Source organism: Bubalus bubalis, chromosome 2, assembly GCF_019923935.1.
Source record: "Bubalus bubalis isolate 160015118507 breed Murrah chromosome 2, NDDB_SH_1, whole genome shotgun sequence".
Classification (NCBI taxonomy): Eukaryota; Metazoa; Chordata; class Mammalia; order Artiodactyla; family Bovidae; genus Bubalus; species Bubalus bubalis.
Genome location: NC_059158.1, coordinates 89,740,093 through 89,756,548, shown reverse-complemented (window position 1 = coordinate 89,756,548; position 16,456 = coordinate 89,740,093). Strand labels below are relative to the sequence as shown.

The 16,456-nt window shown below is 42.1% G+C and overlaps 1 protein-coding gene across 5 annotated transcripts in view; it reads left to right on the top strand.

Moving 5' to 3' along the window:
• PKP4 (plakophilin 4) overlaps window positions 1–16,456 on the top strand; it is a gene marked incomplete in the record, with an annotated part of 244,819 nt that overhangs the window by 220,163 nt on the left and 8,200 nt on the right. For all 5 annotated transcript variants that reach the window (XM_045164071.1, XM_045164074.1, XM_045164064.1 and 2 more), the window contains 1 exon segment: window positions 13,405–13,588. In XM_045164071.1, coding sequence (XP_045020006.1) covers window positions 13,405–13,588 — 184 coding nt within the window.

The following is a 16,456-nucleotide window of genomic DNA, read 5'->3' as shown; positions in this document are numbered from 1 at the left end:
TGTGGCTGCCATTGTTAATTAAAATAGTTCTCTAATATGTAACATGATTCTGTGTTTTCTTCATTGTGTTGAACATTTTCCAGGTTGAAACCTAATGAGCTTTTCTTCCAGTAACTGCTGATATGTGTAGGTGAGGTTTGTATTACAAAGATACTTTTTGCCTTTATTGTGCTTAAACCTGAAAGCTGGATAAAGTATGGTTTTCCCCCGGTTGGGTTGTAACATGAACATCTACTAGGTCACAGGCTATGGATGAAAAGTGGGATCATCTTGTCACTAGAAAAAATGTGTTGAATTTACTTGTTCAGGATAATTAGTGTTTCTAAGCTAGGATATGTCAGCTTCAAGTTATTGAGCATCCTGAAAGAATCACTTTTTAAAACTATAGAAATTGAAGATATTGCATAGAATCTGGAGGCCTGCCTTTTAATGCACCAGATGTCCCAAAATTATCACACTTCTCTTACCCCCATTAACACTGGTGTTAAATACCCAAAAGTAGCCTTTGGATAATAATGGACTTTGTTTAAATGACTGCCGTATTCACATTCCTTCCAATTTAGCAAGTGATTATTCATCCATATGGCTAAATAAAATATTTCCACACTGTTTATTTTAAAATTTTTGGATGCCAGCAATGGATTCCAGACACTATGAAGAACATGAAATTACGCATATTCCTTTCCTAATCATTAGCTCCATATTTCTAATTAGTTAATTAATAAGAAAATGATAGCTGTGGAAGAGGAAGAGTAGATGGGCCAGGCTAAAGTTTAGCAAACAGCAGGACATCCTATAAAGAGCCAGAGCTTAATGGACATGCATTCAGCCTTTTGGACGGTTGCTTGCCATTACAGGATGAAATAATTGCTAAACATGTCCCCTTGGCCTAATTAATGTGCCTTCAAAACAGTCATTTATTCTCTGATCCAGAGAGGAGTTGGCCTGCTACTGTCTGCTGTGCTTTTTGTGGGCCCCTAGAGCTCTTCGGAGCCGCGTGGGTAGTTTTCAGAAATGAAGCAGCATCGCCCCCCAATTCTCAGCATAATTCGGTAGAATCCTTACCACTTGGCCCACTTTATAAAATAATAGCATTTTATTATTAAATGCATTCTCTTCTTTACTGAACATTTCAAACCATAAAAATCAGTAATGAGAAATAAAATGACAAAAGTTTCATTGGTAGCAAGACAATAATAGCTTGATAAATGCAACAACTGCTAATTCAAAGTCACAGAACTTTGAGCTGGAAAGGGCTGTAAAGAAATCTATTCTGCCCCTGGTATTTCAGCATAAGAAACTAGGGTGCAGAGAGGTTGGCTTCCCTGGCTTGCAGGCTGGAACTGTTTCCTCCCTGCCTCTGCCTGCCCCAGCCCATCCCCCAAGTCTGGGGGAGGGTGCAAAAGCCCATTTTCACATCTCATGTCCCTTAATCTTTCAAATTACTACCAAAAAGAATTTTTTTAAAAGTCCCATATCTCCTTTACTATGTGAATTTCACCCAGATGTATAGAGAAATATTTTTGAACTTAGTCACTAGCATGACTACATCAAACTAATGATCAGGTAGTTTGCTTCAAATATGTGAAATGTGATCTTAGCCCTGTATTTCAAGATTTGCATCCTGAGTATGAAAAGATTTGCCCTTGGAAGTGGAATGTGACATTCTGTTTAGTGCATAGGGTTCTGAACACCAAGCAGGATGAGGCAGTCAAGTGGGGAGACTCAGAGACTCCTGTAGAATTCAGGTGGTCAGCCACTGGTCTGGGTGGGGTATCTCAGCACGAGCCAGGCCCCGTTAACGACACTCTCTCAGTAAACTAGCCAGCATGTTAGTGTGAGAAGGATGAGAGCACATGACAAAATACCCAAAAAAGATGCCCAGAAGACCCCATCCATGTTTCTCAGGTCTTTTGCAGTTTCGGAGTCTTTCTGATCTCTTAAGACCTAGGACTGGAGGCCCTTCTGTCTCTAAGCTGCTCTGCTTGGATCAGATGACTCAGTAGAAGCTTGGTGCCATTACAAATGCATAAGTACATTCCTGGAACACATAGAAGTCAGCTGTGGAACCTACAACTGCAGGAACTTTTTCTTAGGGCAATCTCTGTGTAAATGGCCTAACTCTGTCAGCACCTGAAGTGACCTGAAGATCAACCAGGGTGGCCACGTCACTCCCCCCACTGCCACCTCTGCATCAGAGCACTTCTCTTAAAGGATTTCCCTTCATGTGACCCATTCACTTTTATAAACTGCCCCCCAGCAGAAGCAATCATCCTTTATGTGCCTTACGGGCCATTCTTAGTCAGCAATTCTAAATTGTAAGCTGATTTATTTTCAGAGGAAATGCCTTTCCAGGGTACATAAGACCTTATCCCTCCGTGATGTCATTAATCCTCTCAACCTGCCTCTGAAGTTGGGAAGTTACCTAGGTAAGAAAGAATATGATGAAATGCAAATGTGGGTCTGTAAGTGGAGCTTTAGAAATTGATAGATCTTTTTAAAGATGCTGTGATCCACCTTTATATCGGAAAAATCACAGAAACAAAGGCTAACCCTTACGTTAAGACTCTATACAGATAAAGATCAATCATTTGAGTCCTTTGGCTGGAAAGAATTTAAACAGCCAGAGTAGTCCCTTCCAATTGAATATGCAGGCTGGGACCGCACTGTGTGCAGCATCTGAGCCATCACTCACTGTGACAGCAACCGGAGGTCCTGACCATCGTGACCACAGCAGGGTCCGAGTTAGCTTTCCCATGCCTGGCATGGAGTACGTGTTAGCTGAACAGGAAATCTCAGGGAGCAACCAGGGTCACAAAGCAAGCCCCGCAGGCTGGCTGGGCCAGGCCTCCCTGTGGGACCCAGCTCTCGAGGCAGCTGCACTGCCCCCCACCTAGGATGCCACTGTGCCAACCAGCAATGAGTGTAGCAAGGCCCAGGCTGGCAGCAGGGGCACAGGAAGAAGAAAGCCAGGAGCTAGGAGTGTAAGCCAGGCCCAGGACTGCACATTCAGCTAGTCTGGGGGTCACCACACATGTTTTAGGAATCTCTGCTGAGATGGTCTCATCTTGGGAACCCTGGAGATGATTATCCCACCATGACTTGTTTTCCTGGGAATTTCCAGAGAAAGCCATTACTATAATTAAAGACACTCTCATAATAATTGCTTTCCCATTATTTCATTTCTGTCTCAGTGTCATAATTTATTCACAGCATTCCTGTCCTAGTGGAAAGTTTGAGACATTTACCTGAAGCCACAAATAGCAAATACTTCTAACACTATTTTTTCCCACTCCCCCCTTGATTTCCTTGTTTCTGTCAACTGAACCGTAGTGTCACACATGAGCTTAAACTGTTGACTCATCTTTGACATCACCCTCAGCTTACATCAGGCTCCAAATTATCATCACAAGCATCCTCCCTCCCTCTTCCCGTCCCCTCCGCACTCCTTCAGGTCCTCATCACATGCTCCCTGAAGTACTGTCCTTGGACACAGGCTCTGCCCCTCCTGGTCCCTCAGTGTCACTGTCCCCTCCTAGGATGACCCCTGGCCTTACAGTCCACACTTCCCCACCTGCCAGCCAAATCTACAGCCCCTGTGCTCACCTTCCCTTCTGGGCCAACCCCAGCCTCAAGGTTCCCCCATTCCTACCCCTCTCAATGGAAGAGCACCCCAAGCCCACTTCCCCCTGGCCTCTACCTTTCACACTCCAGCTTGAATGCCATGGTCTCCAGTTCCACACCAAGGTGGAGCTTCGCCTACTCAGTGAACATCCAGAGGCAACCTGGTATTGGGAGCGAGTGTGGGCTCCAGAGTCTGATGGACTTGTTTCCTTCTTGATCTCTGACCCCTGGCAAGTCCTCCTCACCAGCACCAGCTTCCCCCAAAGATAAACACAGCACCTGCCACTTGGGGTTGCTGTGGAGTGCCTGACACAAACCACATGCAAGCTGGCCTTGTTGCTCTTCCCGCTGGTGACTCCTTGGTCACTGCTGCCTGGAGCTGTAACTGTTTGTGTCAAGGCCTCCTGGGAGCCAAGGTCCCGCCTACTTGTATCCTTTAGTGTCTGATGTAAAAGCACCCCTACCAGCACTTTTCCAGTAGAAGTGTAAATGCAGGGCACGTGTTATGAACTTCCTAGTAGCCACATTACAAAGGAAAAGAAACATCTGTTTATTTTAATAGTGTAATTTGTTTAACCCAGTAGTTCCAAAATATCACTTCAACTTGTAAGCACTACGGAAACTATTAGTAAGGTGTTCTGCATTCACTTGTTTCATACCAGGTCTTCATAATCAAGTGCATATTCTACACTCAGCACATCTCAGTTTGGACTCGCTGCACTTTACATGCTCGATAGTCTAATATTTGTACCCACCTTTTTCAAAGATGCTTGCAGGGTGGGGATACACAACTGTAGCCTGTTCCTTAGAGCCCATGGATGCAGAATAGCTGGGAAGGGATGAACATGTATATACCACACAGTGTTCTGACCCCCAGAGAACTGAAACATGACCTGACTTGTCATGATGTGTGCTCTGTGCAGGGAACCATGGGCCAAGACCTTACTATCCCTTCTCTGAGTTAACACTCTTCACACCCCTATGGCTTGGATGCCTGGTGGACATCTCGTGAAAGAGCATAACTAAAACAAGAACAAACACTGAGCATGAGGGCAACTTATGAAGGAAAATGCAGGGGATGGTCAGGTCAGTTCAGTTCAGTCGCTCACCCGTGTCCAACTCTTTGTGACCCCATGAATCGCAGCACGCCAGGCCTCCCTGTCCATCACCAACTCCCGGAATTCACTGAGACTCACGTCCATCGAGTCAGTGATGCCATCCAGCCATCTCATCCTCTGTCGTCCCCTTCTCCTCCTACCCCCAATCCCTCCCAGCATCAGGGTCTTTCCCAATGAGTCAACTCTTCACATGAAGTGGCCAAAGTACTAGAGTTTCAGCTTTAGCATCATTCCTTCCAAAGAACACCTAGGACTGGTCTCCTTCAGAATGGATTGGTTGGATCTCCTTGCAGTCCAAGGGACTCTCAAGAGTCTTCTCCAACACCACAGTTCACAAGCAGTAGTGATACCTGAAGTGTACTAGTACTGTTTTGGCTGTTTTATTTTTCTTTTTTCTTGCAGTGCCCATGAACTCATGTTGTTCGGTGTTGGGTGTTTTGTTTTGTTTTTGATAACTAGGAAGCAACATGAATACTATATAAAAATTAATGGGTTTAGATTTATTTCATATCAGAAAAAAATTGCATAGGCTGTTATATACGCTACTCGAAAAATAGCATTTTCCAAATGTTGTTTGGTTTTCTAATATCCTTTAAGAAATACATTTTTCAAATGGTGCTATTATTTTAATTAATCAGGTAAAATCAGTTTCTAATTTAACTATAGAATTATCACTTGGCTCTTTGAATAGCTATAAAACTAGTTTTAAATGTGAGCTCTTTCAAAATTCTGCAGCCAAGGATTTATGTGAAATGGTATTCTAATTACTTTATTCATTCTTTGTGGGGAAAATAAGCTTTCATCTCTTATGGCAGTATTTCATTGTGGTTACTGGTTACTCTTAATTACGTGTACTTTTTCCTGTGATAGAGAATAAGCAGCATTTTCTTCAATAGGAGGCATGAAATTCCCTAACATATTCTAAATTTGTTTATGCATGTTCATAGTTCTTACAACAAAAAAAACTAATTGTTTTGAATAAAAACCTCAAGTTTCCTAAGCTGAATTATAGTTCATTTTTAACTTTTTCTTATTGTGGGCCCTGCATAAGTGTAACCAGACATATAAAAGAGTGAAAGAGTATTTCTTACCTACTATGCTTCCCTAATGAAATTTAAATTAATATTAAATTTAGAAAAAATGCTCATCATACTGTGAAAAGTCAACATGCTGAATATCTCTGAAGCACATTCTGCATTAGGATGTTAGAGCTAGAGGTTTATCGTGTTGATGGAGAATGCTAATCCTGAAGTTCTCTATTTCTTATCAGTCTCGCTGCATGTGGGAGTTGGTGTATTTTCTATTCATTACTTACTGCTCTAGGAGCATTCTCCCTGACCCATTAAATGAAGCCCTAGACAGACTAAGTGGAAAGAACATTATTTTATTACTACTTTAGTGATGTGGGTGCACACAGGTATTATTAGTCGGTCTTAAGACTGGTGCTTTTTACTTCGAGTAGAAAAGTCAAATCCATAGCTAAGGCTTTTAAGTTTAATTGAACCTTCTTCATCTAATATTGGTTGATCAGAACTGGTTACTTTAGCTTTCTATAACCTTTATTTTTTAAATAGAAAGTGGAAAAGAAAAACCAGTGTCTTGGAACTTGCTCTGATGTTCAAAATGGCAAGTTAAATCCATACCAAATGTAGTTTTGAGTGTTATATGGGAAAGTGCATGATTGGAGGTATAATGTAACCCTTAGTGTGGGATCAGAAAGCTGCCTTTGTGTGGATGCCACAAGCATATCAAAAATAGAATCCTTCCTTTTTTCTGATCAAGAATAATTTTGAACATTTTTTGAAGTTGCAGAAGAGGAAGCCTGAATTTCTATGGCAGACTGGTCTTATGAGTCATCCGAGTTGACCAAAAGATAGCCTACTTTGCTGCTCTATACATCTACAGAAGGATTCAGTTCAGTTCAGTTCAGTCGCTCAGTCGTGTCCAACTCTTTGCAACCCCATGAATCGCAGCACACCAGGCCTCCCTGTCCATCACCAACTCCCGGAATTCACTCAGACTCACGTCCATTGAGTCAGTGATGCCATCCAGCCATCTCATCCTCTGTCGTCCTCTTCTCCTCCTGCCCCCAATCCCTCCCAGCATCAGAGTCTTTTCCAATGAGTCAACTCTTCGCATGAGGTGGCCAAAGTACTGGAGTTTCAGCTTTAGCATCATTCCTTCCAAAGAAATCCCAGGGCTGATCTCCTTCAGAATGGACTGGTTGGATCTCCTTGCAGTCCAAGGGACTCTCAAGAGTCTTCTCCAACACCACAGTTCAAAAGCATCAATTCTTTGGCACTCAGCCTTCTTCACAGTCCAACTCTCACATCCATACATGACCACTGGAAAAACCATAGCCTTGACTAGACGAATCTTAGTTGGCAAAGTAATGTCTCTACTTTTCAATATGCTATCTAGGTTGGTCATAACTTTTTCCTAAGGAGTAAGTGTCTTTTAATTTCATGGTTTCAGTCACCATCTACAGTGATTTTGGAGCCCCAAAAATTAAAGTCTGACACTGTTCCCACTGTTTCCCCATCTATTTCCCATGAAGTGATGGGACCAGATGCCATGATCTTCGTTTTCTGAATGTTGAGCTTTAAGCCAACTTTTTCACTCTCCACTTTCACTTTCATCAAGAGGCTTTTAAATTCCTCTTCACTTTCTGCCATAAGGGTGGTGCCATCTGCATATCTGAGGTTATTGATATTTCTCCCGGCAATCTTGATTCCATCTTGTGCTTCTTCCAGCCCAGTGTTTCTCATAATGTACTCTGCACATAAGTTAAATAAGCAGGGTGACAAATACAGCTTTGACATACTCCTTTTCCTATTTGGAACCAGTCTGTTGTTCCATGCATACCTCTAAATAATTTCACATTTTATATTTGGGAAACATTGACCCTGCAGTTTTGCAGTTTGAGGGATGGGGATCCAGGCATTTTGGTGTAACTTCTGGTGCTGGGAGATGGATCAGCAGTGTGCTTCCCCTAGCCCATAACTAGGGTGCTGGTTTCAGCAACTGTCCGTTTAGGTCTTCAGGTGAAAAACAAGCAAAACTATGCTGGCGAATTCCCTTGAAGATTCACACCACTGTTCTGACCCTCTCCCTATAGTTACAGACATGAAAGGATACTCTCAGGACACTCAGAAAAGAAGTGAAAAGGGTGGAATACTTAGGAACTAAATCTGACAGGCAAGCAGTAAAACAGAAATCTAAAAACAAATACAGGCTATTTAAGTGGATCCATTAACATATATTCCTGAGCTCCTATTGTGTTCCCTGCATAAGTGTAACCAGATATATAAACGAATGAAAGAGTATTTCTTACCTACTATGCTTGCCTAATGAAATTTAAATTAATATTAAATTTAGAAAAAATAAATGCTCATCATACTGTAAAAAGTCAACATGTGGAATTTCAAGCCCACCAAATCATTAAATGGAAAGTTTATTTTGTGTGTCTTGACTCTTTAAGGTATTATGTGTAAAGCACATTGTGCCTGGCAAAGAGTAAGACCACAGTAAAAAGGCTGTTACTGTTATTGATGTTGATTTGTGAACGTTCTGCTGTCCAATCCCAAGTAGATGTAATGGCTGGTAGTAGACTGTGAAATGACATATAACTACACTGATCATTCTAAATGCTGGACAAGGAACAGAAAGAGCCAGACAAAATTCTCATTCTGGGACAGAAAATCAGGCCAATCTACAAACCTGGTAATTATTCTTTGCCACAGTAGATCTTAGAAGGGGCCAGGAGTGGAGGCAGGAACCATGAGAAACAAGCTTTTCTGCCAGTGATCAGGAGAACCTCTAAGCATCAGCCTCAGGAGAAGTGTGCCAAGAACCAGCCCTCTTCTTAGTCATGGTCTCACCTGAAGTTTGTGACTCAATACTGTTTAATTTTCTGTATAGATATATCTCATTTTATACCTATAGCCTACAATATGATAGACTTTACTTTCCATAAACCTTGCCTTAAGTGGATTTTACTGGAATGCATTATTCTATGAAGTAGAAGGTAGCTTATTGGAAAATGCAGCTCTCCCCCATGTGTAGAATTCTGTAGAGTGAGGACGGTGAAATTATTTCACAGAAAAAAAAAAAAAATTGCTCTATGGCCTTAGTAATCACATGATATAAAATTGTCAGCAGGGGAGGTTGGGAAATGACCCTTGCCAACACAGCCTCGGGGCCACACGCTGCCACGGATGCAGGCCTCTTCAGCGCCCTGGCAGTGGGGCCGGCCTGGTTGGCAGGAAGCGGTAGAGCCTGTTTGTGGCAGCTGCTGCCACCCACCCTTCCACCTCAACCTTTGGGCTTCTCTCAGCTCACCTATCATCTAGGCCAGAGCCAATCTTCAGAGACTCGTTTTTCACTCTTAGCTCCCAAGGTCTGTTCTGTGGTCATCCATCCTCAGATATTTTTCCCCTAATACAGCCCTTTTTAAATGCCTTTTAGACCCAAAACCCACTTTTTCAAACAGCAACACACAAGTGAAGCCCAGTATTGAGAAAAGAGGCTGGAGCCACTCTGGGTGAACTGGGGTAGGACCTAGAGCCCTGCCCCCAATTCTCCACCCACCCCTCCCCTGGCTCCCCCTGGAAGCCCAGCAGAACCCTCAGAATCTGTAGAGAAGTGGGGCCGCCTGTGGAGTTGAAGTTCATTTTGTGAACACCTGCCATGTGCATCTGCCACAAAATAATTACGGAAGCAAAGGTCTGTCGTGGTGGACAGGACAAGCTTTAAGAGACAAAGCAGGGTCTTTCCTTTCCCTGATTCTGGACTGTCCAAATCTCCCTCGAGTCTGAGCCTAACAAGATGGGTCACCGCTAAGGCTGAGGTTTTGAAAAGCTGTGCTTTTTTTTTAAATATAAATTTATTTATTTTAATTGGAGGTTATTTACTTTACAATATTGTATTGGTTTTGCCATATATCAACATGAATCCGGCACAGGTATACACGTGTTCCCCATCCTGAACCCCCCTCCCACCTCCCTCCCCGTACTATCCCTCTGGGTCATCCCAGCGCACCAGCCCCAAGCATCGTGTATCATGCATTGAACCTGGACTGGTGATTCATTTCCTATATGATATTATACATGTTTCAATGCCATTCTCCCAAATCTTCCCACCCTCTCCCTCTCTCACAGAGTCCAAAAGGCTGTTCTATACATCTGTGTCTCTTTTGTTGTCTCGCATACAGGGTTATCGTTACCATCTTTCTAAATTCCATATGTATGCCTTAGTATACTGTATTGGTGTTTTTCTTTCTGGCTTACTTCACTCTGTATAATAGGCTCCAGTTTCATCCACCTCATTAGAACTGATTCAAATGTATTCTTTTTAATGGCTGAGTAATACTCCATTGTGTATATGTACCACAGCTTTCTTATCCATTCATCTGCTGATGGACATCTAGGTTGGTTCCATGTCCTGGCTATTATAAACAGTGCTGTGATGAACATTGGGGTACATGTGTCTCTTTCAATTCTGGCTTCCTTGGTGTGTATGCCCAGTAGTGGGATTGCTGGGTCATAAGGCAGTTCTATTTGCAGTTTTTTAAGGAATCTCCACACTGTTCTCCATAGTGGCTATACTAGTTTGCATTCCCACCAACAGTGTAAGAGGGTTCCCTTTTCTCCACACCTTCTCCAGCATTTATTGCTTGTAGACTTTTGGATAGCAGCCATTCTGACTGGCATGAAATGGTACCTCATTGTGGTTTTGATTTGCATTTCTCTGATAATGAGTGATGTTGAGCATCTTTTCATGTGTTTGTGAGCCATCTGTATGTCTTCTTTAGAGAAATGTCTGTTTAGTTCTTTGGCCCATTTTTTGATTAGGTCATTTATTTTTCTGGAATTGAGCTGCAGGAGTTGCTTGTATATTTTTGAGATTAGTCCTTTGTCAGTTGCTTCATCTGCTATTATTTTCTCCCATTTTGAAGGCTGTCTTTTCACCTTGTTTATAGTTTCCTTTGTTGTGCAGAAGCTTTTAATTTTAATTAGGTCCCATTTGTTTATTTTTGCTTTTATTTCCAATATTCTGGGAGATGGGTCATAGAGGATCCTGCTATGATTTATGTCGGAGAGTATTTTGCCTATGTTCTCCTCTAGGAGTTTTATAGTTTCTGGTCTTACATTTAGATCTTTAATCCATTTTGAGTTTATTTTTGTGTATGGTGTTAGAAAGTGTTCTAGTTTCATTCTTTTACAAGTGGTTGACCAGTTTTCCCAGCACCACTTGTTAAAGAGATTGTCTTTTCTCCATTGTATATTCTTGCCTCCTTTGTCAAAGATAAGGTGTCCATAGGTGCGTGGATTTATCTCTGGGCTTTCTGTTTTGTTCCATTGATCTATATTTCTGTCTTTGTGCCAGTACCATACTGTCTTGATGACTGTGGCTTTGTAGTAGAGCCTGAAGTCAGGCAGGTTGATTCCTCCAGTTCCATTCTTCTTTCTCAAGATTGCTTTGGCTATTCGAGATTTTTTGTATTTCCTTACAAATTGTGAAATTATTTGTTCTAGCTCTATGAAAAATACCATTGGTAGCTTGATAGAGATTGCATTGAATCTGTAGATTGCTTTGGGTAGTATACTCATTTTCACTATATTGAGTCTTCCAATCCATGAACATGGTATATTTCTCCATCTATTAGTGTCCTCTTTGATTTCTTTCACCAGTGTTTTATAGTTTTCTATATATAGGTCTTTAGTTTCTTTAGGTAGATATATTCCTAAGTATTTTATTCTTTTCATTGCAATGGTGAATGGAATTGTTTCCTTAATTTCTCTTTCTATTTTCTCATTATTAGTGTATAGGAATGCAAGGGATTTCTGTGTGTTGATTTTATATCCTGCAACTTTACTATATTCATTCATTAGTTCTAGTAATTTTCTGATGGAGTCTTTAGGGTTTTCTATGTAGAGGATCATGTCATCTGCAAACAGTGAGAGTTTTATTTCTTCTTTTCCAATTTGGATTCCTTTTATTTCTTTTTCTGCTCTGACTGCTGTGGCCAAAACTTCCAAAACTATGTTGAATAGTAGTGGTGAGAGTGGGCACCCTTGTCTTGTTCCTGACTTTAGGGGAAATGAAAAAGCTATGCTTATGGTGGGCTGTCCCACCCCAAAAGGGTAGGAGCAGAGAAAGGGTGAAAGAATGTCTTGGGGGAAGAAAGGAAACCCAGTCAGCGAGGCCCAGAAGTCAAAGCCAAGTGAGAGTGGAGAGCAGCCAGGACCCAAGACGGAACCCTGCATCTGCCTCCATCATTGACCATTGACAACCGTGTGGGTGGGTCAGGGCAGACATGGGGAATGATGGTCCTCTCGGTTCATAGAGTATTCTCTTTGGTTCTGACTGTGGCTTATACCCCTCCTCCAACCTTCATAAAGAAAGCAAGAAAGCTCCTGTCGGTTCTCTCCTGCCTCCCTCCTTTATAAAGGGCCCTGTGATTTTGTCAGGCCCAGAGGAGGCTGTGCAGTTTCTAGGCTGGCTTCTTGGTCACCAGACCCAGAGCAGCAGTTTTCAGTCTTGTCTCTGGCCTGACACTCTTCAGTCATGTTCACAAGCCTGATGTGCTTCCATGGACATGGGCAGATTTTGCCAACTCTGTCCCCTCCACAGGGCCTCGAACATTTTGTGTGCTGATAATTCTAAAAGCACTGTACTGATGAAAGCAACTTGCCAAGGGTACATCAGGAGTGTAGGGTTCTGAGCGACTTCAGTGCAGAGGAACCAGCTGTACCATTTCTCCTCCATCCCCTTCCCCCTTACTTAGGAAAATGCATTGATGTAAAAATTAGAGTAGGTATAATCTTGAAATTTCTCTAATTTCTAAAAGAGTAATTATTAGAAAATATGCATGCTACAACAATAATTTAACCCTCTTATGGTTGACACAGAAATGAGGACCTTCAAGTATGTTTGTAATTCAAGTAACACTCTAATAAGCTACGTTTAAGGTCTCTGGTCCTTGGAATCTTGATATGAATTACAGTATCAGTAGCTTTTAATTTATTGTTAGTGTCTTGCCTGTAACCAAAAAGGAATGGTAGTATTTTGCACATACTAAAAACACTCTTAACGTGGAAACAGAAATGTTTAAACCTTTTCTAAATAAGAGAGACGAAGCAAATGTGTGACCATTCTTTGTGCCAGCAAGTCATTGCACACATAATATTTATGCCTGAGCTTCCCACTAGTGAAAGTAAGAAAAGGAAGTGTGATGAAGAGAAAGTGTAAGTCTTTTGAGGAAGAGAAGTTCTTTTCAAGTACTAAATTGTAAAAATGGCTTGTCACAGAGAACATTAAATGTAAGAGACGATACAGGAACCTCATTTTTACAACCCTCACAGACGCATCATATTTGTGATCCTTGATTAGATTGTGCCCGTCCTCCTCATGAAGTAACTCTGCTTTGCTTTGCAAAACCACAGTCGTCTTGCCTAAGGATGACTTGATGATGTACCAGAAACTCATATATGTTCACTCAACATTTATTAGAGGTCCAGCCCCAGCCTGGGTATAAATTCAGGCCATAGATTAGGTTTGAAACAGACTGAGTTCCCAAGTAATGCTAATATGTTCATTTCATCTCTAAAACTGCAGGATTTCTAATTGATGATTTGACTTTAAAATCTGCCTTCTTTAGGAGTTCTGTGGAATTTATCCTCATGTGATGCTGTAAAGATGACAATCATCCGAGATGCTCTCTCGACCCTGACAAACACTGTGATCGTTCCACATTCTGGATGGAATAACTCTTCTTTTGATGATGATCATAAAATTAAATTTCAGACTTCACTCGTTCTGCGTAATACAACAGGTTGCCTGAGGTAGATATTTTATTTCTTCTTTCCGATTGTCTGATTAAATAATGTGTGTCATAGCTAAGTTGATTTTACTTCACTTTCATTAATATCTGTGTAAGTTTCCAAGTTTGTTTAAAAGTTTAAGCCACTAGACTTTGTTAATCTGTGAGGAAAACATGAGCACAGACTAGTGGCTTGATAGACATTATCTTGTAAATGACTCTTCTATAGACTAGTCAAAAAAAACCTTTCAGTCTGAAAAATTACTGCCAAAATTCCAGTGTTTTACACTTTAACAGCATTTTTCTGGTTATTACATTCTGATTGCTACTGTATTTGCAGCCTGGTTTTTGTTTAAAATCAAGATATGGAAGTATAAACTTGGAGTTGTAAAATAAGTAAGTCATGAGGATACAGTGTACACCCTGGTAGCTACGTGCTGTGTGTGTTGTGCTGAGTCGCTCAGTCGTGTCCAGCTCTTTGCGACCCCACAGACTGTAGCTCCCCAGGCTCCGCTGTCCATAGGGATTCTCCAGGCAAGAATACTGGAGTGAGTTGCCATTTCTTGGAACAGGGGATCCCCCCAACCCAGGGATCGAACATTGCAGGCGGATTGCAGGTGGATTCTTTAGCATCTGAGCCATCAGGGAAGCCCTGGTGACTATAGTCAACAATATTTTGTTGTAAAGTTGAAAGAGACTTAAGAGTTAATCTTAAAAGTTCTCATCACAAGAAATAAAATATGTTTTGACTTTGCGTGGTGACAGGCTCACTGTGGTGATCATTTCACAGTGTATACAAATGTCAAATCACTGTGTTATACACCTGAAACTAATACATTGTCTGTTAATTAGACGTCAGTCTTTTGAAATCTGGGCTTCCCTGATAGCTCAGTTGGTAAAGAATCCGCCTGCAATGCAGGAGACCCCTAGTTCGATTCATGGGTTAGGAAGATCCACTGGAGAAGGTATAGGCTACCCAGTTTTCTTGGGCTTCTCTTGTGGCTCAGCTGGTAAAGAATCCACCTGCAATGCGGGAGACCTGGGTTCAATCCCTGGGTTGGGAAGATCCCCTGGAGAAGGGAAAGGCTACCCATTCCAGTATTCTGGCCTAGAGAATTCCATGGACTGTATAGTCCATGAAATCGCAAAGAGTTGGACATGTCTGAGTGACTTTAACTTTTTTAATGTAACAGTTGAAACCTTTCTGCTTTTAAAAGGGTGCAGAAAGGTATAGTTTAAACAAAAGGGTGCAGAAAGGTATAGTTTAAACAGTCATTGGATTTGAGTTTTATAAATAAATGAAAATAAACCCAAATACTATTTTCAGTCATTATCTTTAGCATTTGAAATCCAGAAGGCCTCCTTTAAGTATTACAGTATTGTTCCTTATTTGCTGGTCATTCTCATCAGCTGTTGCCAAGGCTTCTTGGGAACTTGAAACAAACCTTAGGGCTCTGCCTCAGACAGACGGACTTCCTGTCCCATTCTGAGCCTTGGTTTCCTCATCTTTAGAACAGGGGTAATAATACCGTCTCAGAGTTGTGAAGACTCAGCTTGTATAGAATGCTTCATGTAGTGATAACACAGTGAACGCTATTCACATTTAAGCTAAGATGTCTAAGTATCTCTACAACAGAGCTTGTGGGAGCAGGGGAAGGGGCCTGGGCTTCTCCTCTGAAGCCTTCCCCTATTGGAATGGTTAACTGTGGGATCCTTCGCCTAGAACCGGCAGGGGTGGTGGTGGTGACAAGAGTCAGGCTCTTAGAGGACAGACCAACTCCCTGACTCAGATTCCTGCATCACCAAGCAGGTCACATGGCCTCTACTGCTGATTCGTGGGTCAGCATCTCATCCTCTCCCCATGCCTGAAAGGGGAGACTGTGATCACTCAGCCAGTCTGCCGGGCTTCAGGGAAAGCCCAGGAGCAGGACACACAGGCTCCCCCAGTGGCTCAGAGCTATTAACATTTGGCAAATGCCTTCTGTGTACATTTAGTGATGACCAAAACAGACTGGATCCCTGCTCTGATAGAACAAAATTCTATTGATGAAGATAGGTAAATAAACAAGAAAATAACAGATGTCATTTTAAAAAAATAGGGTGACCTAAGAGTTACTAGCCAGGTACTTTGAAGGTTAGGTGGTCTCTCATGGGAGGTAAAGTTTAAGCCTGGATCTGAAATACTACAGGAGCTGCTCACATGAGAGCCGGTGAGGGAGGTGAGGAGGACACATTCTAGGCAGAGGCAACAAGGCGTGTAAAGACTCTGGGGCAGGGACGGGCTTGAGGCTGGAGCTTAATGTGCAAGGTGCAGAGTGGTGCCAGGTTATGTCAGATTTTTTAAATCATAGGAGAGAGTCTGTACCACCTGCCAAGTGCCATGGGAAACAGGGTTTTAATCATGGGAGTGGGTATGGTTTCTGACTGTGATGTAGTAGACAGTGGAGGCAAGAAGGTGAGGCTGTGCATCATTCCAGGCAAACAATGAGAGTGGCTGAGACCAGGCTCTGGAGACAGGTAGGCAGAGTGGGGTATGTTATAGAGGGAAAAGCTGACAAGATTTGCTCATTGACTGACTGTGATAGACAACGAAAAGAGAGGAAGTAAGCACACCGCCTTTATCTTTGGCCAGATCAGCTGGGAGCATGGAAGTGCTGTTGATGAGGTCAGGCAGAGGGGAGGAGGGAGTAATTGAGGGTTTTGGCCGATCTACTTTGAGATGTCTAATTAGCTATCCATACGGTAATATCAAGATTAAATGAGTTTGGAGTTCTTGAGAGGGGTTGCCCTAAAGATAGACATTTGGGGGTCATGGGTCCTCAGGTTGTGTTCCTTGTGTTAAATCCAAGGAACAGAAAGAAGGACACCACCCAGGAAGAGTGCAAAGATG